General features: G+C 41.6%; 1 protein-coding gene across 1 annotated transcript in view; it reads left to right on the top strand.

Moving 5' to 3' along the window:
- Window positions 1-25,747, top strand: part of NSMCE2 (NSE2 SUMO ligase component of SMC5/6 complex) — a 135,256-nt gene that overhangs the window by 24,697 nt on the left and 84,812 nt on the right. Inside the window, exon 3 of the mRNA XM_086609561.1 lies at window positions 6,021-6,127. Coding sequence (XP_086465687.1) covers window positions 6,021-6,127 — 107 coding nt within the window. The remainder of the gene's footprint in view (window positions 1-6,020; window positions 6,128-25,747) is intronic.

The raw sequence follows: 25,747 nt of genomic DNA on the forward strand, positions 1-25,747 counted from the left end.
CAGACTGAAAAGCAATGCCCTTTCCTTTCCAAAATAAAACCTTAGAAGACTTTAGTCAGGTACAGCAAAATGCTTGACCTGAATCCAAGTATTGTAGTTTGTTTTGCAATTTCTTAACATCAGCTAAGTAGAAAATTACATGAAACTTTAGAAGTCATTCACAAGCGGTAGTTCTAGTGCAACTGTGGGCACAGTCAACTAACGGTGTTCTTCTGTGCTGGTCTTTCCTTTACAAGTTCTAGTACTCCTGTCTCCCACACTCCTCTCACTTTTATTCCTTCTACTCAGATTTTTTCTTCGATAGAATATAAGAAACTCAGATTCAACTTCCTTCTTTCCTTGAGAGAACTTGAACTCATTTTCAGCTCTCTTCCAGAAGAATGGTTTAGAGATGAGGTTGTTGGATATTGAGGAACATCGTAGAATCACAAAATGGTTGAGGTTGGAAGGGGCCTCTGGAGGTCATCTTGTCCAACCCTCCTGCTCAAGCAGGGCCACCTACAGTGGGCTTCTCTTTGTCTCATTGATGTAATTTCATTTTGTAAGACATACCTACTTTTCACTGGAATGTTGGTATCTAGGTGAAAGTACTGGTCTGTAAAATCACTGATGCACACTTAGTCTCTAATTCCATTTATATGAAAGCTTTGCATGCAAGTAGGACTTCATTAGGGGACAGCGAGGGAACTCCAGATCAAAATACTCTACAGCCCAGTTAAGGCATTTCCTGAGAAGCTGGAGGCTTCTTTAGGACTAGCTTCAGCAGTAAGTAGCTTCTGACTGTTACATGGAGGGAAATTTTGCAATTACTGCCCTGAGTTCCCCTTCACTCCACCAATTGCCATTCACTGTATGGTTGTTGGCCCTCTAATCAACAATAATTTTTCTTCTCTTATGAATTGCAGTGGTTAGTTCCCTATCCAAACGGCTCCATGGAGGTTTTTTGGCATTCTGCTTTCAACCATTTCTCTGGTTTTAAATGTGAGGACACCTGCATTCAGTAGATCAAATAGGTTTTCTCCTGTCTTTTGCTGTTCCTTTGTATTGATTCTAATGTCTTTTAGTTTAGAATTTTCTGTGCTACCATTCTGCTCTTATTTCAGCCTAATAGATAAAATATGTTACAGGTCAGGGAGATGACTTTGCCCATCACCAAGGTCAGACTGACAGGCCTGTAGTTCCCCGGATCCTCCTTCCGCCCTTTTTTGTAAATGGGGGTAACAAAGATGCAGATGAAGATGCACCCTCAGTGCTGCAGAAGGAACCAGTCTCCTGTTTAAGTTCCTGTTGGTCTCTATAGTCTGGAGGACCACGGCAGGGTTCAAGTGTATCTAGACAGAGGAGGGAAATAAGACAGTGGCCCCCTACATAGGTCTGTATCCTCTTACTACTGAGCATCTAGACAGTAGAGGGACATCATGCTGCTGTCCTGAGTGTTTTGTGAATCTGTTTTTAAAGAGTTTGGGTTGGTCGATTGTTTTTTTTTTTCCGGATATATTGTCCAACTTGAAACCAACAGTTTTGAGTAGACCAAAATTGGGAGCACAAAATTGGAGGAAGTGTCTTCGCACATTTGGTATTGAAAATGAAGTACTTGCTAAAACCAGCAAAAATGCTTAGCTGTATCCTGAATTGAGAATGTACATTCTCCTCCAGAAGATGGAATTAAATCAAGGAGTCCGGGAGCTTGTGTTCCTCTGCTGTCAGCAGTAACTTGAAACCTGCTGGCAAAGTGTGTGTTTTATCTGCCGCTGGTGCATATGAAGACAACTGCCTACTGCTGCTGTTGCTGTTGGCTCTAGTGACAGATGTTTGTGCTGTATGTGTTTTGAAAGTCTGAAATCTACTGTCAAAATTTGTGGGTAATGGTGTACCATTCCTCTTCTGCCTTGAATGATGGGAGAATCTGATAGAAAAAACAGCATGTAGCCTTGGAATTCAAAGCAACCTAATATGTAGTGCAAGAGGTAGAACTGACAACATCCTGTTTTCTTTAAATTGAAAGTTTGACTTTTGTTAGCCAATATTATAAAGATATGAGAGTATACATACATTTCTGTTAAACCATGTTGTCTGTGCTTAAGCATTCATTTTAAGTGCTGTTATACTTGTAGGCTTAGAGCCTTCCGGTAATTTCATGGTATCCCAGACTACTTTGTGTTTGAGATAGTCTGCGGTGGAAGTGAATGCTGGTTTGAATTGCTGCGTATTGGCTGCAGTACAGCTGTGATACCCTAAATAAGCAAATACCGATGTTGTAACTTTTGCGCAGAAAAAGGTAGTTGTGAAAAATCTTCAGAAATTTTGCTAACTTGTGGATTTATACAGGGAGCTAAAGTAAGTATGAACTCAGATGTTAGAAGGAAATGCAAGTTTTGGATAAATGGGTGACATTTTAGACGAGTGTTAATATAGGAACATTTAAACCAGCGCTGACTTGACTCTACCCTGTTACTGCAGCTGTGGGGTTCATGATATGGCACCCAGCCCTGACCGAGTGCAGCTTGGGTCAGCAGTAAGGCACCTAAGCACGACCAGTTTGGTCTTTTACTAGAAATGAGAAGTTGAGCTCTTGATAGTGTCTTTAAGTAATTTTCTTCTTTAATATTTAGGGAGACTTTTCAGAATAATATTCTTGTTTCCATTATAAAAAGAGATCATAAAGTCATGCAAGCTGGAATTCATAATCATTAAGTGTGCATATTCAGCCAGCTAATTTTAACATAATGCACATGGACCTTTGAAAATGGAAATTGTGGCCTTGAACTGGGCTTTCTGTGAGTAGAAGACGTAATATTGCAAAATGTATAATCTCTGGGTGGTGACTTGTGGGGAATTGCTTACTAAACTCAACATATTTAGCTTAGATAACAAGGAGACAACTACAGTATGCAACTTTGATGGTATTTTGTGGCAGTAGCTAAAAGCATATGCAGAGAGTTTGGAATGCATTCCTTAGATATGAATTAGAAACAAGATTAGGATAAATTTGGATTAGATAACAGGAAGGCACTGATCCAGCACTTGCAAAGCATTTGATTTTGGTGTTGAGCTAGGTTGTTGGCCTGCAGAGTGAAAGGTTTGAGTACTTTGGAGAGTTAGCTGGCTTTGTAGCCGGAGTCTGGCTGGAGGGTATTCAGTAGATAACGTGGTCACAGTCTGCTGGAAGAGAGAGTGCCTTGAATCCCTTTACCGTGAATCTCCACTGCCTTCCTCACAACTGAAGTAAAAGTAGCAGCGGGGCTTACGGAGTGGATAATGGAGAATGGCTTTTGAAAGATTCAAATATAATTATTAAATTTTGATATAATTATTACATTTTGACTCTTCTTGATATTCTAGTGCTCTTAAACTAATGGGTTGGTGGGATTTGGGAGAGTGAGTTGTGAGATGGTGGTGAGGAGAGGGAAGCCATTCATTTTCTAATTTCTTGTTCCCTAGTGAAATCAGGTCAACTGATGTGTTCTGATTAGTCTATGGTGGAGCCTGTTGTAAGGAAACATTGAAGGTGCTGGGATCCCTGCCTTGATGAGCTGTAAAACTTTACATCCCCATATAGTCACCCACAGCTCCTCGTCACGTGTACCCAAGCTCTGCTCTGCATCTGCTCCTCACCAGGGAGGGGCAGAAGTGCTCTTTGCTCATCAGAGGAAGGGAGAGCGTGCTGGGAGCAGAGGAGCCATGCACAGCGGGTTGTCGCAGTGTGTAATGTGGGACAATGAGGGGGTTTTAAAGGCAAATAGAATAGCCTGGAATGTAAGTTTTCTTTTAAATCATGTTTAGGAGATGAGTGGCAGGGAACAACGTAGGAGACTTCCTCTTAGCTCCCAGCGCCTTGGACTATGGATTGAACTGCGGATACAAAATGGACTCTAGTCATCTGTCAAAGAGCAGAAATAGAGGATAGACAACAACTGGCCTGTATATGGTCCTTCAGATCTATCTTTATGTCCATATTGCCTTCAAAGGCAGGCTATGATCACGTGTTAGTGATGCATTCAGCAATTCCCAGTATATATAACATACTTCATGTGCATGAAAGAGCAGCAACAGGGAAACAGAGTGAACATCACTGAGACTTAAAACAGCCCAGTGGATGGGTGGGACGGTGAGGATGTGAGGAATGTAGGGCAGGATGTAGTTACAGATTATGTCTCTCTTGCCTGAGCTGTGTTCCGCCTCTTTCTTTGAGCTTTATTTTGATGCATCTCTCAAGTTGCAACATTATTTTTGTTTATCTAAAGCTTTTTTTAACTTTTATGAAAGACAATGTTAATACAGTTCTCTTGGTGTTTAACGCTGCACTTCTCTTCCCCTAAAAAAAAAGATTTAGGACACCGTAGTTTCTTTATGTCGTGGATATGATTCATTTTGTCCATGGGAGGAGAATGACAGTTACTTGCTACACAAACCTTTCCTGTGATTCATGGAGTGCCATTTGTGTCAACCTTGAAGGAGGCACTTCAGATGCTTCCTAGCAGGAAGGAAAAAGAGCATGATCATAGTTACCAGATAGGATATGGAAATTGGGTGGGAGGGAAGGGAAAGGGGAGAGGGAAATGCTGATTATTCAGAAGTTAGTTGCAGGAATGCCAAGATTCTGTCTGCAATATCCATTCATCTACTTAATGAAAATGGATACATACCAAGCCTATATATAATTAAGGGAAACATCATGACTGTAATTGCTATGTTCACAAAATAGTATGGCTTATTATGTAACTTTTTTTTTGTGTAAATATATCTTAGCGCTTTTCCTCCTGTCTCCTGATCCATCACTGTTTCAGATGGTATGAAGCTCCTATCCCTGAGTGACGTGTTTCAGCAACAGTTTCAGATTTTGCTCTCAAGCTAAGACGGCCGCATACAATGCTTTATGTTAGCTTTATGCAGAGACAGATTTTTGTGCTGTAAAATACTAATATAGTTAGCAACTTAGGAAGCGCACCAGCTTGCCAGATCAGAAGACGTTTTCCTTTCTTCACAGTAATTTAAAAAGCTATAGCACAGTTTTCTTCCTAAAAATTACAGCACAGATTGGCTACTTAAACTTCTGGTAAAGAAGAATACTCTGGTAAATGACAGCCCCTAATGCTGCACGGCGGGCTTTAGGGCTCTTTCACAGCTTCCAGCTGTTCTCTCTATACCTGGAAACTGCAGGGTAGGAATAAATGGGAGCAGGAGAAGTAGAAACTTATGTTTCCCAGTGTCTTAATTTCCTAAATGGGTTAGGGGCTTGTGGCTGGCTGTCCTCCCACAGTTGGCAGTATCTGGTGTGGTACATGCTGTATCAGGAGACAGAGCCATGGCTGTTCAGCCCTGTAGCATCTACAAAGAGTCCTTATCCAGCTAGGCAGATGCACAGCGACGTTAGAATGGGAAGGCAGAGGTGTAGTTAGAGATGAACAGAATGAAACTGGGAGGAATGCAGAAGAGAATAAAAGTGGATGTGAATTACTAAGCACATGTCCTGCGTTCATTGATTTTCACTGGCAATTAAATTTTTACTGGTTGATTCACCAATGCTCTTCAGTTTCCCATTATCTCCTGAGTTATAAAATGCTGGCTCTACTCTGATTTTGCAGCAGCTATGTTTATTGGGGATAAGGGGCCTAATTATAGCTGTGAACTGTACTGTACTGAGAGGGCATTTAAGTTTCTTCTGACTATTTCTGAGGCAATGTGATGAGTCACGAAATATAACTTTTGCAGAAAATATCCTGATTGCCTAATGACTAGGTGTTGGTAGATGAAATTACACACACTCTCTCTTGCTCACATGAAACCAGGGAAGTGTCTTTCTGAGTAAGCTGTTTGTTCAAGTTACCCAAGAAATTTCAAGGTTTACAGTTGCAAAATAGGAAAAAAGTGTGTGCTCGAGGAGCTTGAAAACACTTGCTGTGCCTCACAGATGTTTAGATATTCACAGCATTGATACTTGTCTTCGTATCTGTACAGAAAAAATGCTGCCTGAAAATAATACAGTTGATCCTCCACGTACAAAACATTTTGTTTTGCAGATGACATAGAGGATGTGAACAGTATGGAAAACGTCATGTTAGAATATGCTGCAATGGACAGAGAACTTAATCATTATATGAAAGCAGTTGAAGAAACAGTAAATCAGGTAAACTGCCACTTCTATTAAAGTTAGGAACATATATCCTTATTTAAGTTTATCTTTTTATTCATACAAATGTCACATTAAAACAATATATAGTTGGAAAGATAGACCTTTGACGGGTATAAAACACTGAAGTTGCCAGTACACCTATTAATTTTTCTTCCTAGCACGCACGCAATGTGCTCCGGGTTCTCATTCTTCCTCACCAAACTCTTGCACCGGTTGGAATATGGGATGCGTAGTGCTTTGGCAATGACTGAGGACTGTGTAGTTAAGACACCGTCATCTCATCTGATCCCTGCCTCTCGTGTTGCGGAAGGTGGCAGCTGCGCAAGGAATGAGGCAGCTGATTTCAGGAATAAACAAGTGGTGGTGGCAGCGGGGAGTGGACGAAGCCTGGTTTCCAGTGCCTGCCACATGGATTTGCTAGTGCTTAATGAAGGGCGAGCTTGTTAATTGTTCACTTCGCTAGGGTCTCGTGTGCTGCCTGGCCGCTCGTTTTTGCAGGAGCTGTGGCACTGCGGCACGCAGTGTGTCGAGCTCGGATGGAGCCGGGGCGATGGGAGCAAAACGCGCGCAGCATGGGTTGCATGAGCCCCGTTTCGGCAGCAGCCCGCGCCCGACGGAGGACGCCGGGGTTAGGCCGCTGGACCCCGGCTTTCGGAGCGCGCCTCCCTCCCGGCCTTGCGCGGGCGGGCGCCGGCGTCCGAAAAACCCGTCCTCGTCCCCGCTGCGCCCCGAGGGCCGGAGCGCGGCGCGGCGCTGGCCGCCAGGGGGCGCCGCGGCACCTCTGCTTCCCGCCCGCCTCGCGCGCCGGTCCCGCGCCGCCGTTGTCTCGTGCTCCGTCAGGATTGGCGCCCTGTCAGTCCGCGGTGGTTCTGCGAGAGCCGCTCAGCTCCGTGAGCCTCGCACCCCCATCCCAGGGCTGCTGCCGCCTCCGTGCCCGCTCGGGCTGTCCCTGACCGCTCTTGAAGCGACTGATATTTTAGATAATCAGGAAGAATTTCTTTCCAGAGAGGGTTGTGAAGTATCGGAACAGGCTGCCCAGGGAGGTGGTGGAGTCCCCGTCCCTGGAGGTGTTTAAAAACCGTGTAGATTTTGTGTTGAGCAGTATGGTTTAGGGACCCTGACAGTGCAGGGTGAATGGTTGGACTCGATGATCTTGAGGGTCTCTTCCAACCAGGCGATTCTGTGATTCTATGACTCCTTAGTTTTCCCTTCTCTGACCGCCGCAGCCCGGCCAGCAGCAAGGCAGGTCCGGACAGTGAAAGAGTCGATTTCAGTGCAGTCTGTACTTGATGACTTCATTTTTGGGCCACATCATGCTTGGAGATCTCAGCTCTCTAAGTAACCTATTTTAGTGTCTGCAAATAGACTTTTAGGTGTCGGGTTTGTATGGATTTCTCCAGAAAAGGCAAAAGCGCATCCCTGATTTCCCTTCAGGATGTGATATTCGTGTTTCAAACCCTGAAGGTAGTAAAGCTTTTCAATTAAACCTGTCTTGCTTTATCTTGCTGTTGTTTTTTGCTCTTTTTAAAACAGAAACAGGAGAGCAAAGCAATGCTTTTTCACTAGTCCTATTCTGAGAAATGCCTACATGGTTTTTATTTTGTAGAAAGTTTTTCCTTTAATATTTTTTCTAAGTCATCCTGAGTCAGATGTTTAACTGGAAAATCTTCATCCAAATAATTAAATGTTACATGTTTGAAAGGAGTCAAAAACTATATCTCCATCAGCAAATGTTGGACGGCATTAAATACAGTCACTGTTCCCCATGCAGTCTTTAAATATACATTTCAACTCACATGTCACCATAATTGCAGACTTCCTAGTTTATATTTGTCAGAGACTGGATGGATCAGAACTTTTTCCTTTTATTTGGAATATTCATGATTTTTAAAGCTTTCCTAGTAAAACATAACATAGTCCTCACATTATTAGAGATTAATGATGTATATCCAAACTTGAGTGAAACATAGTAGGTTTATACTGATTGCAAGCTATTAACTAATTGATGTGCTATTGTTGTAATAGGAATTTCAAGTAATTTTTGACAATGTAACTTCTTTCATTATTCCTGTGTATCAGCAAAACACTTTCTTCATCCTTAGGAATATAAAGAAGAAGCCTCTGCACCAACAAAACACTCAAATCCTGTTTACTTCATAAGCATTCACTCACGATCTTTTAAGCACAGGTTTAACTGCTTGACTGAAGTGAAGATATTTTTGTGGGTTTAAGTAGGGCAATGATACATTCATCATTTTTAGGATTGGATTCAGCAGCATCTGTTGTGTGCATATCTGTGCTAGTGTGCAAAAAAAAAAAAAAAAGTCCTGGAAGGGTTGGTTTTAAATTTTTCCCCTTTTTCCCTAACTTAGCTCATTTATGTTGTGTCAGAGACTCCTTGCTTTGCTAAAACAAGCTCCTTCCTTGTTCTTTCATTCCTAAGGTTTTAAAAATGCAGCTCCAAGACATTTAACACATTTAAGAGTCTATGTGCATTATAAAGTCAGTAATGTCTAATCTATTAGCCTCTAGCCACACTTCTCCTATCTCTGTTTCCTACCTTGCTCTAGGGGATTTTCTGTGCTTACCACTGCCAGCATCCTGAACAAACCTTTCTGAGTAAGAGAAAAAAATGTATATAAGCTTGTGCAGTAGAGTAGAGATACAGTCTGTTCTCTAAAAAATAACAGCTAGGGCTTTGTTTTGGAGGATAGCTATATGCCATGCGTTTACAACTGCGCAACTTATCTCCAGTTACCTGTCAGAAACAGCTTAAAATCTGCTTCTGGGAAGCAGATATTGTTGCTGAATTTAGAACTGCACCTGGAGGTAGCTGTAGAAAGGCTTGGGTTTAAAATAGCCTCTGCTGGCTTGCTCCCTGGTTCCGTCTGAATTCCTTACCTGAGGGCTTTCTCTGGGGTGTTGCAGCAGGTCATTCATTTTCACAAGCAGACTGTTTTTCATATGCGGTGTTAACAGTATTTATCTCAAGATGCAAAACACATTTTATCTGATTATTTCGTGAGTTTATATGTTGTCATTTTTTCTGGTCTGTAGTTTCTTCATGCAGCAGTGAATCTGAAAGTGTGTTATATTCCGTGTTTCACCTTCTAACCACCTGCTTGCAGTGAAACATCCAACTGGAAGTTAACAAGATAAGGAGACAGCAGCAGTTAAAATTCCTGATTTATTATTTTATTATGTGTACCTTTAAAGAACATTGACAAAAAGATGATATTGTACAACACAAGTAGGTAATGTAAATAACTAGGAACTAGCATGAGGTATAGTCACATGTTTTAAAAGCCAAGTTTTTTGTCGATTTAGGCTGCAGTAGGTGGAATGCAGAAGGTGAAACATATCAGCATCCTCTTCTGGTTGAATCAGCAGCCTGTTGAGCAAGAAATGAGCAGTTAAATCACAGTGTTTCCAACAATAGGCTGTGGGAAATCCTTTGTCTGTGGAAACTCCCTATACCACTGGCTTTTCTTGTACCTGTGTAATGACTGGACTCCTACTGCTGTTTCTTTTTTTCGTTTTTAACGGGTATTTTAAAAATAAATTAGCCAATATTCGGATCATTTCCATGCAAAGTCCGGACAGCACTCTTACTTTTAGTGTAGCAACAGTAAAAGACTGATGGAGGTGGAGTATGTCTTGCAGACTTCTTTATGCTCTTGAAGTGGACCCAAGTGGTTGGGACCCAGGCTAACTTAGCCAGTTCAAGTGTCCCCTACTCTGGAAGAGCTCAAGTGGCCAGAGCGCCAGCATATTGTGCCTGCTCTCTCTCCCACTCTGCTCTTTAGACTAGCAGGGGTGTTGGTGATGGACTCTGATCACTGTCTCAGCTTTTCAAGCATTTGGCTTGTTTGGGACTGTAAAAGCTGGGGTAAGTTTTCTGAAGTCCCCAGACTTCTCTAAGTAAAATGAATGACAATGTATTGTAGATCTAGCTAGAGAACGAGGAAGACATAACTAGCTCTCTGTGTTGCATTATTGCCACTTCTCTTTTCTTCTCCTACAGGGAAAGAGAACTTCAGCTATTTTGTTTCTTTTACAGGTGACAGCAAAGTGTTGAATGTGGTAGTGGGATCTCTGGCAAAGATTGCTTAGTAGTTCCTGTTGTAGATTTTTGCCAAATATCAGTTTGTCTTGCCTGAATTGTGTCTGCCTTTTGCTAAGCCTGAGCACTGAGGGAGAATAAAATCTACACCTGAGTGAGGTGGAAGAAAAACATAGGAAATGTGTTCAAGAAAAATTTTAAGAGCCATATTAAGGAAGGACTAAGAGTGGGAAGAGGCAGGTCGAGAGGTAAAAGACATGGACTTGGGAAGTCATGAGATCATGTAGACAGTTGAGGAAGAGACTGTTTGAAAGAGTGCTAGGAAGGAGGTGGTGTTGAGCTGGAAGAAAAAGATGGAAATATTAGAAGTTGTGTTGGTGCTTGGATTTTATCCCTACTTCTGCTACAGCTTTCGCTGTTGTTCTAGGTGAGTCATTTCTATCACCATGTCAGTGGCTGCCGACATCTTCATTTTCTGATTGTCCTGAATGAAAACTAATTTGAGCAATTGTAACTGTAAGTTAGATCAAAGATAATTATAGTTTGAACACAGGAAGTGAAATTAAACGTGTTCTTTGTTGGGTTTTGTCTGGAAAAGTACATACGACTGATGTATGTGTGTAACTTACATAGGGGCTGAAGTCTGGATACATCGATCATTCGTGCCTGTGTGACTTCGCACCTTGTCAAGTGTTCAGTCTTCCCTTGGCAAAGATGAGGAACGCACCACGTTCCTTACACAGGAGCGATTTTGCTTCTACAGAATATACAGGAACTACTCTTAGTTTTGTTTTGTATTTTTGACAATGGTTCCCTTTAGACTAGGAAGTTCATAGGGCAGGGGCTAGGAAGGGGTGTTTGTTGACTTTGTCAGTATTTTAGAGCAGATTACTTAGTATTGGGGTCTGTTATCCTCATGGCCAAGTGTGTAGGTTTTAATCCTGCAGAGGAATAATTCCTTTCAGTGATGTAGGTCATATTCATTCCAAGGGTGCAGCTTTTGAATGATCTAAGGAGCATCTGCAGAAAAAGAGAGGATCCTATTTAAAACTGCTGTACAGGAAAGTCCATGGGCTATGTTTGAGTCACAAACTATTAAGAATTCCATTTTCTTCACTTAAAGCTTATAATATAATGCTTTAGTGACATGGAAAGTCTTCCTTGGTCTGAGAAAAACAAAAGGGACTGAAAACTAACATCTTTTTTGCCTGGGCTCTGCCAGTGTACGTGTGTTGGCTGTGGGTTCTGTTGGGGAAGGTTCTGCCAATATATAGAATCATAGAATGGTTTGGGTTAAAAGCGACCTAAAAGATCATCTAGTTCCAACCCCCCTGCCGTGGTCCAGGGACATCTTCCACTAGATCACGTTGCTCAAAGCCTCATCCAACCTGGCCTTGAACAACTCCAGGGATGGGGCATCCACAGCTCCTCTGGGCATCCTGTTCCAGTATCTCACCACCCTCAGAGTGAAGAATTTCTTCCGTAGATCTAATCTAAATCTCCCCACTTTCAGTTTAAAGCCATTGCCGCTTGTCCTATCACTATATACTCTTGCAAAAAGTCCCTCTCCAGCTTTCCTGTAGACCCCCTTTAGGACCTGGAAGACTGCTTTCGACAAAGCAAACCAAACCAACAAAACATCTATAGTGGCAACACCACCTGCAGTGTGGATTTTGAAGGAACAGCAAGGTCAACCAGGGGTTGCAGTTCCACTCAGCTCTCATCCTCCTCGGTGGTACAGCTATGGCAGCAGAACTGATGTGATGACCAAGTGCAGTCTGTGTGGCAGGCACTGACAGTGTCATCCATGACCTCTGCTGCCTGTTAGAGACAAGGCTGTGCTTCAAAATCAGGTTGTGACTTAGTTTTCTGTAGGGCTGAGTAACAGGAAGACTACGAATCCCATCGGATTCAGATGGCTTTAGTTTATTCAGGACTCTCCACCAGCAACTGACACTGTGATACCCATTACAGTGTTGTCAGTGAAACCATTTTTGACATGGACTTCCTGATTTCATGGAACAAACAGCCTTGTTTGGTGCTGATGTTTTCTTAATGAGCACTTTGCTCTTCTTTTCCTTCTTGCTGTCATGGCAGCATGTTTTAGGGCAAAATCCACTGATGATATCCATATCTGCAACTGTGACCTGTACTGTTCTAGCAGAGTTCAGAGCATCTTCTCTGGTATGTGCAGTGCATCAGTGTTTCTTGATTCTGAAATCTTGTATGCTAGCCATGAAAATTTTGAGACCTCTTGTAGTCTTTCACTGCATTTATTCTGACTCAGTAATTGGAGAAGCTGGTGAATCTATCTTGAAGCTCACTGACAGTGCACTGAGGAGCACCATCAGCAGCAACAAGTCAGTCCCCTGGTAAAAGACCTTGTACCTGTGCAGTGTCTTTTCTCCGATCAAACAGTAAATAGATTTCTGGAGATTTGCTTCATCTTTCAAGATTTTGTTAACAATGGATGTCTCCTTGGCCATTCATTATTTTGGTACCTTGAATGCTAGCTGGGATTGCTCTTTACTTGCTATCTACTAATGAAGGCACTTTAGACTAATAATTCATCTTATAGAATAAGCAAAATACGGACATTGGGTCAAATCTTTATCATGACTCAGGCAGGATAGTAGAGGAAAAAAATACGTGACTCTCCAGTAATGCTTCTGCATCTATATAATGCCATAGGGCTTAATAAAACTTTTACAGACAAACTTAATTCTGACTTTTACTGGCTATGGCGTTCTTTAACATTTTAAAGTTTCTTTAGTGCAGTTTCTTTGATATAATTTATAATCAATAGTGCGATGCTCAGTCTGTCCTACTGCCATCTCCAAACTGTAATTCAGCCAGTATTGCACTGTTGTATCATGTACTTCATTTCCTGCAGAAACTGGGACAAGGATGCATTTCAACACATTTCTAATATTTGCTTTCTAATATTTACTTTACTTTTTTGTGTCTGTATCTATATGTGTTGGGATAAGCATTTGATGGAAGCTGCTTTTTTATTTTCCCAGAATTAGTTAACTGTGTGTATAGCTCACTGCAGGAATATGTTAGAGTCCACATTTGATGAGCCACGATAAAAATATTTTTTAGTAAGCAGTATGTAAAGAAGTAGGAGTAGTGTTTGATTTTATGTGGGTTATACAGCACATCCTGGGTTGTGTGTCTGTCTCATAGCAAGCATAAAAACATGTCCTGCTTTTTGGAGACAGGAACCCTGGAAACCCTTGCACACAAACGTAGGTTTATTTGACTTCACTGCGGTTACTTACATTTGTCAAGCTAAACATTTTCTTAAATATTTGCAGTGTCAACACTGTAGTTGCTGAAATGGCCCTTGGCTTGTGTGGGTAGGAGTGGGGCAGCAGAGGCCACAGCTGGTGAGCAGAGTGAGGATTTGGGTGAAAAGAAATGTTCTTGGCCTAGGACCATGACATGGAACTGGGAACTGCATAGACAGGGTGGCAGTAGGGGTAGTATTTAGAACAAATATGTCAAAGAAATCCTCAGAGCTCCATCATAATTTGAAAACCATGTTTGTTATGTTGGGCTGCAGTGCTGCCCAGTAGGTAGTAAACTAGCGTGGGATTAAGGAGGACTGGATACTATTTTCAGGTCTACTAGCAGCCTACATGGTTGACCTTGGCAAATTGTTTCACTCCGTGCTTTGGGCTATGGTCCTACGTTCATTAGTACCACTTTTGTGCAGTACCAAATCACCTGGTAGGACATGCTCATCAACTAAGCCAGATCACAGGACATCGTGTTTCTGCTGGCTGTACGCTGGTTGCAGATGGACAGACGCTACCTGATGGAGCACAACTCTGTGCAAAATTAGAATCGGCGGAGTGGGTTGCACTTCATCAGTGCGTCATGCAGCTGTGGTGGTTTTGATCTGGTACTAGACATACTGAAACTGAATTTGCTATCTAGTTTGACCGCGATCTCAGTCATGTGGACAGCATTCCGTATCTCTGTCTGTAAAGAAATACTGGTTTTTTCCTACCTGAAGATTTTAAAGCAATTTGAGTTCAGTTTTTTAATGATTTTGTTTTAATACTCAGAGTTGTAATTGGCAGCCTGAACTTTTTCTGGAGTTCCAGAAGGTCGCAAGAGCAAGCGACTGACAGTCTCTGTGGTTTGGATCCCTGCTTTTCTAGGCAACGTCTGCATTTCAGAGTCAACATGAGTTAACTCTGTCTGGCTTAGCTTAGCCTAGAGGAAGAAGATAAATTATGAAATGTAATGAAATTGGTAGGTGTTGAGGTAGATAGCCAGTGCAAATTAAAAGACCATCTTCATCTCAAATCATGGATTATTATTTTTTTTTGTTGATGAAACTTACTACTGGAAACACTGGAGTTGTAGGTTCAGTTGATCGGCAGTGAAAATAGTCTTTCAAATTAACCATCTCATCTAGAAAGCTCCTGCTGACAGTCCAAGGATTTAAATACTGGGGCTGGGGGGTGAGGGGGGGAAGTGCTAATGGCTGGATGATTCTCAGCAGCAGGGGTTTTTGACTTGAAATTAATTTCTCCTGTTAATTGAACACACCCAAGTTGATCAGGGTCTTTGGGTAGTCAGTTCTGGAATGCCTTCCATAAAATGTCTCTCTCCCAATGTTCAGTGTTGTTTTAATTACTGTAATTGTTTGCAGAGATTATATGTGTATGTTGGGTATTTTAATATTCCTGCCTCAAAAGTTTAAATGTTAGGCCACTCATTTAAAAACATTTACTCTTTCTCCAAGTATGTTTTTTAACTGACTTTATCAATAAAAATATTCAGTTACACAGATTTTCCCTCCGCAAAATTCTGAACAGCTTTATAATGAATCACAGATAAAATGTTGCTTACAGCATTAACTAGATGATGCTTTTTTGTGGCTGCTGCTACCATGAATTTGTTTTTGTTAAAGAATTTCAGTTAAGAAGGAGTTAGTAGGTTGCTACTCTCATTCCTAGCTTCCTCATAAATTATATTATTTGGGACTTTTTCTTGGTGAGCTATCCAATACTGGGTGTAAGCAGGAGTGTGCATGCGATGTGTTACATGTAGTTTAGAATGTACCAAATTTGTACAACTTCATAGTGTGGATTATTCTGAATGTTTCAACTTTTACAGAACTGCATGTTTAGGGCCTTTGTTAAAATGGAAAGAGCTGAAGGTTTGTGGAGTATTTCTTTGTTTTATTTTTTGATGTTGGGCGTTTAAGAGCAGCTTTTTGACATTTATTTCATTATATAATGGCTTTCTCATAATTTTTAACACATGCACTCAACCTGTTTTGCAAATGTCGAATTGTCTTTCTCATCCTTCATGTTGCTCATGTTGATGGGAGGTATTGCTTTGATTTAAAAGAATAAGCATGACTTCTTTGTGTTTGTGATTTGCTGCAGTATGTAACTATGCCTATTTAATGCCTATTAACATAAAAAAATCTGCTAAACAGTACATATGCATTTAATTATCTTTCCAACTTGAGGTAGAGGTTTCAAAAAAGACCTAAATCCTGCCAGAAATCCATACCAGATGTCATGGTATGTCCCAAATATGGCCCCATTGTTGATAACCTACTGTGAGTTACAAACACTGTGCTTGATAATAAGGGTTGGCAAGTTGGATTGATTTCTGGGCTCTCATCTTATTTAACTGAGCTAAGTGCATAGCCTGACTAAGCTGATTTAACCGGCTGAAGTATTTCTTTTATCCTTAGACTTGAGTGCTAACACTGGTAGTGAATAAAAAATGTTTCAAAAGACTTAAGGAAATAACCGTGTTGATCAGATGATGCACTCAAAACTTCCTTGTAAAGCATAAAGTTCCCACGTTGACATGTACTCACACATAGTACGCCTGATAAACTCTGCAAAAACAGAGAAATGAAAAGCTCAGTGATGTTACTACTGGTGACTCTTCTGGCTCTTTTCAAACGTTTGTGCCTTCCTGCATGCTGCTTCCGTTGTGAACAATTCACAGTGCTTTTTTCGAATAGATACTCATTCTCTGTTGACAGCTGTTACAATGCTGTTTTCCCCAGCAGTCTGTTGTATGGAGAGAGGATAGGCTAGCAAGGGCTTGGATGCAATGATGAGCTTATAAGGTTGCTGGGAAGGTGGCAACTCTAGTAGGGAAAACTTATGGGGTGTGGTTTTGTGGTGTGTGATAATTGTAATGATGAAGTGTGGGCTGTAGATGAAATGATTCTCCATGGATATTTTTATGCTTAGTTGGAGGTGATCGAGGGATACAGGTAAAGGCTGGGCTGCACTGGAGGCAGATTGGTCCAGTTTGGTTAAACTGTCTATTGAAACAGGGCGTTTCAGGGCTTAGCTGTTAGCAACGTCACTGTACGCCCTTACTCCCTGCAAAACAGCCCCACCTTCCCCCACTTGTCTGCTAAATTCCTCCAACTACTGGAGCCACAACCCTCCTCACCACCTCTTCTCCCTGGGTCACGTTGATTACGTTGTTTGGTGGGCAGCTCCTCTCCTCGCTTCCCTTCTTACAGCCTGCTTAGGCTTTAGAATCCCTTTCTCATCCTCTTTTGACCAAAACCAGAGTTGGCTCTTGTTAGTTGGTGGCATGCACTTGGAGAAGACTTACAGAAGCATTGCCTTTTCTCCCATCCACAGCAGCGCATTGTATGTCTTGGCAGGCAGAATCTGACAGAACATGGAGGTCCTGCTGACCAGTGTCTTGCCAGAATCTGGCCCGTCAGTCGGATTTGCGCAGAGCTGCCCCATCAATTACAATGATGTATGTCTGTGCTAAGCCTCTATGAGCTAATTAGGCCTGAGCGTAGCTAGTCATCCTCCTTAATCTACCAGTTAAGTTTGCATACGACTGGCCTCCTTCATCAGTCAGGCTTGTTAACGTGTGTACAGACAAATCCCATCAGCCAGGTTTGTGCATAGCATAGATAACTATAGTTCTAAGGTGTATTACAGCTTAAAGGGAGCTCACACTGGGCCGTTTCAAAACCCCACAAAATTCCTTACACTAGTCCCTCCTTATGCTAGTTCTTTTCAGTACTTATTTATTTGTCTGTTAAACTTTTAATAGGACAGTGTTTTATGGTAAGGAGCAAATCCAGCTAAAGCAAAAGGCACCTATAGAGCATGGCAGGTGTGGCTTTACTTCTGCTCAAGGAGAAATGGCCAGTTAGTTCAGGTAAGAGGTGACTGTAACAGCAATGTGTACAGTCATGGATGGAGCAGAAATGCTTGTTCACAATGTGTCACATAAAAACAAAGAGCCATTTAATGAAATTATCCAGCAGCAGATTTTAAACCAACAAAAGGAAGTAACTTTTTACATAGTGAATAATTAAATTGTGGAATTAATTACCACAGGATGTTATGTAGCCCAGAAGCATTAATGGGTTTAAAAAGCTACTAGACAAATTAATGGAAGAAAAACTCATCGACAGCTATTAGATGTAAAGATTCAGATACAGTCATTGTTTTGGGAAATCCCTAAATTGCACGTTGCTAGAAGTACGGAAAGTATATGGTGAGAAACACGGGAAGATCTTTCTATTTGACTCGCTTGTCATACTGCTACTCCAGCTTTTTGCTTCTGTCACTGTCAAAGAGAATGCACTGGATGGATCTTTGGTCTGATGCAGTACTCATCTTTATGCAGCAGAAAACAAACTACACAGAAAATATAGAGTCCACAAGCACTACTGCATTCTGAAATTTATGTTGACTGACTATGTAGCTTTAGACAAATAACGTTTACACTCTTTTTGAAACCTGGTTCTATATAAAAACTACCTTTTGCCTCCATAATTTTAATATTTGGAAAGTCTTCAGGGTATCTAATAATTGATCTCTGTGTTCTTACTCTTACATTTGATGATTTAAAAATAAGTAAATGAACATCTTCTGCTCTGGGCATCGTTACATAATTGAAAATTCTTAATCTCAAAGCTCACTTCAAATCTGTATCATATAAAACCACACAAACCATTTAATAATTAGGTACCAGCAGATAAAATCCTGCTTGAAGTTTGCAGAACTACACCCACTCGGACCAAAGAAGGGAGGAATCTTCAGCTAGATCCTTGTCTTGGAGCCAGTTTTCTCCCTTAATGCCGAAGAAAAACTTAATAACTTGTTCTAAATAACAAATCTTGCTTGTAGTATTGGCAGTAGGAGGTGAACTACAGCTCCGGGTGAGTATCTGTTGGGACCCCTTCTTATTAATTTGATGAAACTTCAACTTAAGTACCTGCACTAATCTCAACCACACTAACTGGGATGAAACATTTTCCTGGATGGTTAGGTACCAGGTACCATACATTGCAGGCTTTTTACTTATTTGAATAGATCAGGATCTGAAACTTTTAAGATCAGTCCTGGAGATTCCTGGATTGGTGAACATGAAAATGCTTTTTATATCCTCATCAACAGTGTTATAAACTAGAAAGGTGGTCCAACTGGGATTATATATATGGTCAACTAAGTTGTGACTATGAGCTACTTATTACAGGAGATACCGAATCAGAGACAAAAAAGCATGTCTTATTTTTTAAGAAAGAAAGCACTAAGTTGATAGCACTGTCAGAAAAAAAATCGTGATTTTACAGGTGCTTTCATTTACCTGAGGAATGCTTGGCTCCACCATTTTTGTAACTCTTCTTCAAGTAGTTTTCGCCTCTCTTAGCCTGCTGTTTGTCAGACTAAAAAAGCCCAGCTTTTTTTTTCAACTTCTCTGAGTTGTGAGCCCATGGCCTCTCCCCAGACCTCAGTTTCTCCATGTACCTCTTGAACTAGAGGGTCTGATACTGGATGCGATATTTCAGCTATCGCCAAATCAATGCTTCACATAGGAGGAGAAAACTGCCTTCATCCTGCTGGTCACACTGCTCCTAATGTAGCCAGTATCCAGTTTGCCTTATTAGAAGTGAGAATGTTTCCTCACATTTCACTTGGCATCTACCATAACCTCCCTGTCCTTTTCAGCAGAGCTGCTACAAAGCCGGTCAGTTCCTAGTACACACTGATGCATGGGGTTACTCTGCCCCTAGAAAAGCCGCGGAATATTTCTTCTTGTTGAACTTGACATTTCTGTTGATCCAGCCCTGAATTTTCTCAAGATCCTTCTTGGTTAAAGCTCTACTGCTTGATGTGTCAAACGCCACTAGGTTGGTATTGTCTAGAAGATTGCTGAGAGTGCCTTGTGTTTCATCGTCCAGGTCGTTGATGAGGACTGAACATTTCCAGCCCTACTACTCATCAGTAGAATACTCTGCTGGGTGCTGGCTACCAAGTGATTGTCAAACTAATGTTTACTGGGAGTGTTACCCTCTGAGCTCAGCTGCCCCACTAATTTTCAATCTACCTACCAGACCATTTGTTTACATCCACCACTCTCCCCACATCTGCATTTCAGGTCATTTCATCACATAAAGCAATCAGTTTGATCAAGCATGATCTGCCCTTCGTAAGTCCATGTTGATTGTTGCTGATTACCTTTTTATTCTCTGCATGTTTGGAGGTGGATTCCAAAAGGATGTGGTATCTAATCTTTCCAAGGGCTGAGGTGAGGCTAACCGGCCTGTTGTTGCCCGATTTCTTTTTCTTATGCCTTTTTTAAAGACAGGCATAGGGCTAGCCTTTGTCCAGTTTTCAGGGACCTGCCCCAATGATCATGCCTTTTTTGGAGATAACAGGCAGGACTCTTGGAGTCACATCAGCCAATTCTTTCAGCACTTTCAGATTAACCTCATCTGTCCTCATGGATTTTAATACATGTGGCTGCTCTAACTCATTCCTTTCTGGTCATCCCTAACCTGTTCCTTCCCAGACCATTCTGGTACACTTGAAAATCTGGGAGTAATCTTTGCCTGCAAAGACTGAGGCAAAAATGTATTGAGTACTTCAGCTTTTTCCATCTGAAACCACCAGTATGTTGTCTCCCCCATTCAGTAACGTCCTCACATTTCCTCTGAACTTAGACAATTCCCTCTTGCTGCTCTTTATGTCCCTCACTTGTTTTAATTCATATTGTGCTTTGGTTTTCCTAGGTTTTTTCCAAAGGGCCAAAGTAGTGCTTTTGTACTCCTTTTTTGTTGCCTGTTCTTGTTTCCATATGCAGTGTTTTTGCATTACAGTTCTCTAAGCAGCTCCTTGCTTAGTCAAGTGGGTCTTCTCCTGAAATTCCCAGTCTTCTTGTACAACAGGATGAATTATTCCTGAGTTCTCAATAACTTTTCTATAAAAATTTACTAGCCATCCTAGGCGCCTTTTGTGTGAACTGCCTGGGAGATTCTGCTGAGCCATTTCCTGAAAAACCCAAAGTCCACTTGCATAAAATCCTGAGTCCTAATTCTTCTGCTTATCTTCCTGATCTTCTTCTGGATCCTGAATACAATCAGCTTGTGGTCACTGCTCCCAAGCTCCTATCTGTGACCACATTTGCCACTTGTTCTTCCCTGTTGTGCACAGAGGTCACATTGAGTGTTACCTTTGTTTGGTCTCTCTAGCATTTGCATTAAAAAGTTATCACCAATGCAGTCTGGAAATATCCTGGATGGCTTGCACAATGTGATGATGCCCACGTGGTTGAAATCCCTGATGAAGACCAAAGCTGGTAATCAGGTTGCTTTTGGTGGTTGTTTGTAGACAGCCTTCTCCGCTTCATCCTCTTGGGCAGATGGTGTGTAACAGGCCTCCACTGCTGCATGGCCAATGTTGCTTTTACTTTTGCTTTTGACTAGAAAATTTACTTCAGATACGTCTCTGGTTTCACACTGGACCTCTGCAGAGAAGGAGGAGCTTTGTAAGAAAGTGCAACTGCCTTTCTTCTTCATTGCTTGTTCTCCTTGAACAGCCTCCAGGACACTATTCCAGTCATGGATGCCATCTCATTTAATCTTTGTGATCCTGATCACATCAGAACTCTCTGACTGTGCATAGACTTCCAGTTCTTCTTGTTTGTTGGCCAAGCACTGTGCATTGGCACCCAGGCACCCGAGGTAAGCCTCTGCATGCCCTCCCTCCAAGTAGAAATATGTAGCTTTCCCTTGTGGCCTTTTCTCACACACACGTTCTCCTCCGTACGCAGCCTTCCCTTACCTCTGGGCCTCAGTACCCATTCCCCAGTGAATTTAGTTTAAAGCCATCCTCACTGAGTTAGCAAGTCTCTTCACAGAGATGTTTTTCTCTTTGTCAGGTGCCTTCCATATCTTCATAGCAGTCCTTCTTCATCGAATGAGGCATAATCAAAGAAACCAAAGTCTTGCTGGTGACAGCAGCTGTACAACCAGGCATCAGTCTGTTGGTTGCATCTGCTAGCCATCTACTCTCCATTGAGTAGAAAGACTGAAGGGAGCACTACTGGGATTTCTGCCTTCTCGGGTTTGTGCTGAGCTCTCTGTTCTGTTTGAGCTGCTACGCTTGGCAGTGTTACTCTGTCCCACAATGGTTAGCAGCCAGAGGTAGACTTTGGAAGGCTGGGTGAGTGTTGGCAATTTCTCTGCAACATCAGTGATCTAGGCTCTGGACAAGTAACAGACCCACCTGGATAACAGGGGTGGATTCTACTGTTTCACGCAGGGGAGCATCATCATCCACTAACACTGGTGCCTTTTTTAGTACTGGTACTAATCCACTCAGAATTTTCTTCCAAAACACCCGCTACTGTTGCTGAAACTTTTAGCTAGGCACAGCTGGAGGAGGAAACAGAACTTTATTCCTGTGATTTGAAGTCACAAGCTTCCAGCTTCCACCCTCTGCAAGTTTGTGTCCTCTTCCTGGACCTTCAGTCATACCTCTCCTCTTACGCCAATGGGGCTTAATCTTGTGTTTTGGAGAAATTTCTTAAAAATTCCTACTGTTTTCCCGTGCAGCGTCCCTGATGCAGTGAAGTCTGCTGAGCTCTCTTGGCAGCTCCTCGCTGAGCACAGTAGTGACTTGATCCAAACGCACGTCCCCGGCTCCCTGAGCAGTCCAAGCCCTGGATGGCAGAATGCACCCTCAGCGCTTCCATGGAGGCTGAGGTTACCAAAGGACTGGAAGGGCTGTACTGATGGCCTGTCCTGTGTTACCACCATTTAGGAGCAGCTTCTGAGGTGGCATCTCTGGGATTTCTTCACTCTCTCTGCAGTCCAGCTTTTGATTATCTGCTTTTCGTCTGGTTTTGTGTCCTGATGTCAGGGCTCCTTGTTGCTGGTGTTCCCTTAGGAACACCATCTCATGTCTAGATGAGTAGGAAGCTGGTGCAACTTAACTCTGCCCCTAGTGAGACTCCCACCTGGCAGGGAGCTCCTCGTGCTGCTGGTTAGTCAGTTAGTTCCCTACCCTGTTTGCGTGCCTTGTGATCCCGTCACACGCTTCTTCCTCTTGCACCGATGTTCAAAACAAGGGTCGGAAACTGGCTGTGAGTTAGCCATGCTGTTTAGGACTAGGACTACCAGTCCTAGTTTCAGGGCAGGCAAATTAAGGTGATTTATGCAGGATTAGTTTTATGTGTTTTCCACAACAACCATTCAGTAAAGTAAATATGTGTTGTTATTTTTTTCTGTAAAGTATTTTTAGTAAATCCTCGGTGCCTGTTTTATTGAATGACTAATGCGTTTTGGTACGTCTGAATTACATCTATACTGAGTCATTTTGCTTTGTAATGACATATTTAAATGTTTAAATCTCTACAGAAATTAAATATTGTAAAAGACTTTAACCTTTTATTCTGGGGGTTAGTTTGTGCCTGTATTATATCACCACAAGCCTCTGCTGTGGGGAAGAACTCCTGTAAGCTAAAGACTATCAGAATGCTGTATTGAAAAAACATTTCTGGAAACCATAAATGAGCCAGTGTGTCAAAATTTTGGTTTTTTGGAATCAGATCTTCCCCTGCTTGCTGTGTTCTTGCATTTAACATTTCACAATACTGTTGATGGACTCTTAATTTTTCCTAAGCCACTATTTACCCAACATTTCTAAAATTTTCCTTCATCTTTTTTCAGACTGAAGTTATTTCACATTTTCAAACTAAGGCTTTGTTTATGAGGAAGCTTTTAGTGACAGAACTAAAAGTTGTATCAGTGTTCTCTGCATTCTTGCTCTGAGATGAGTGGGGGTTCTTTTGCCTTTTTTTTTTTTTGGTGGGGTTTTCTTTTGTTTTATTTTGTTCAACTCTAATATAGGACATGTAAGCTGAAATGAAATAAAAGGATCTGGAAGTTTTATACTGGGATAACTTTAAAATAAATGTAAACATTTATTGCTCGTGTAGACTAGTTGAACAGCCTTCCTTGAATTACTTTGTCATGTGTACTACTTCTTGAACTACTTCTTCCCTAGTCTGCTATCTCTCTCTTATCAGCTCACGATGCCCTTATAGTCCTTGAGCAAATGCCTGTTATACCAGGCTGTCATTATTTTGAAATACTTTACAAGCTTTCACTTGTGCTTCATTATCCTGGATTTGTAATCTGTGTTTCTCCCCATGTGTGGTTTGTATTGTGTCTTTGCGTGTGTGCCAGATCCATCATTTACTTTGCGAGCTCTTTAGGGCAGAGCACTGTTCATCGCATCATGTGCTTTTTGAAGCCCATGCCATATTTTTAGAATCCAAAGAACTATCATCAGTCATTGTGAAAGACCAATATCCCTTTTATTCTGCTATCTATGAATACTGTTTGAAGCTTCTTGTTGCTTTCTCCAAGCAAGGAATCAAAACTAAGAACCACAGAAAAAGTTGGTGGTGTATCGTGACAGAGTTTGAAAAAGAACCTCTCCAACAAACAAACAAACAAATGAAACACTTAGCTTTCACCATTGAGCTAGAGAGCTGGTGCTATACATGAGAAGAATGAGAGATATTTGTAGTGGTAATTCTGAAATGAATGTGACTTTCTGCTCTGTGAATATTTGTACGTAAAATGTGGAGAATAGGATTTTCAAAAGTGCCTACATAATTTAAGAACCTTGCAGAAGCAAAATGAGAGACTGAATCTGCAGCTGAATGGTTAGGCAATAACCTGGGATGTGGGAGAGTCAGGTTCAAGTACTTACTCCAATTATCTTTTGATTAGTTATACAAAGTGGAACAACTTCAAACAGGAGAGATTGAGATGTCTTACCGCTGAATACTCAATAGCCTATGGGCTAGGATGGCTAACATGGGATGAGCAGAGATCTGAAAACGGGTCACTCACCTTACTGATGACTGTTTTAACCACGGAGATATTAAATCTGATAGTGTGTGCATTTCTGTCATCCTTGTTTATGAGGAAGGATTTGCCTGGCTTAAGCAACTGACTCAAGGAAAGGGTTTGTGGTGGAGGCACCCATTGCCATGGGAGGAATAGGACTCCCTGTCTCTTAAGCAATCTTTGCTTATGTAGCTGGCTTTTGTCATTCCTGTTTTTTGACACTTAGCTTTCTCCATCCCTTTTATGAAAAGTCTGTCTAATTTAGGGAGGGGATTGTGTTGGGTAGCAGGATCTTAAGTGCTTGGTCTTTTTGTGGATCTAGTTGTCTGCCACAAAGTAGGGACTTAAAATGGTGCCCACGGAGCAAACAAGGACTTTTAGCAAGGCTGACATATTAAATAGCAGACATAAAGATGTTACATATTGTTAAAAAATATTTACTGCTAAAAGAGGGAACCATGCTAATAAACTTATTACATCACCTTGAGAGACTCATAATTATCTCTACAGGATTTCATTAGTCCGCATCCATTTGATTTGTCCTAATTCAGAGCCTTGTCATCCTCATCTGCAATCTCATGCCCAGATGGAGCATGGAAATCGACACAAGCATTCCTAATATGCAAATAGAGATCTACAGTTCCACTTCAAAGGGGTAGCTTCTGAAGTGGGAGTTTAATTATTCCATTTTGAGTTAGTGACCCTGCAAAAGAGGGTTTTTTTTTTTCAGTGAGTAGAGTGTTCTTTTTTTTTTTCAGTTTTGTTACCCAGCTTTGCAGTAGGCATGTCTCATGCTCTGTCATGCGAACGACGAAACGGTTGACCAGTTAATGATCCATCTGTTTACTGATTGTAATCCATGACTTCCTCAGGGAGTTGTTTGTCCTGTTCTTGGGTTCTTTTGCATGTAGTATTTTATATAACAAGATGAGATTCCTCATTGCTCGTCACAGGAGTCTGTCATGAACTTGAGAAACAAGGGCAGATATCAAATGCCCTGTATTTTGTAGAGATGAGCTGTGTCTGCTGTCAAAACTAAAATCCCTTGGACAAGAGAATGTGCTGGTGAGGCTGGTGGAGAAGAGAAACTCATGAAGCAAGAAATATTACCATGTGACTGTGTATTGCATGGCAGAAGACAAAAACAAAGGGAAGCAACCATGATGGGGACTGATAATAGTTGATCTGCAGGAACTGGCCACAACAGCAAGTGGTCGGCTGAGAAGGGGCTGAAATTTCGTCTGATTGTAAATAACTACAGAGTAGCGTCAAGTCAAATTTAAATATTTTGCTGTGATTTGTACTCATAGAGAAGATCTCTGTTGAAGCGTGAGATGGAATTATAAGGTTTCATTACTTATGTTGAGTTATG

This window comes from Tauraco erythrolophus, chromosome 3 (assembly GCF_009769465.1).
Source record: "Tauraco erythrolophus isolate bTauEry1 chromosome 3, bTauEry1.pri, whole genome shotgun sequence".
Lineage (NCBI taxonomy): Eukaryota > Metazoa > Chordata > Aves > Musophagiformes > Musophagidae > Tauraco > Tauraco erythrolophus.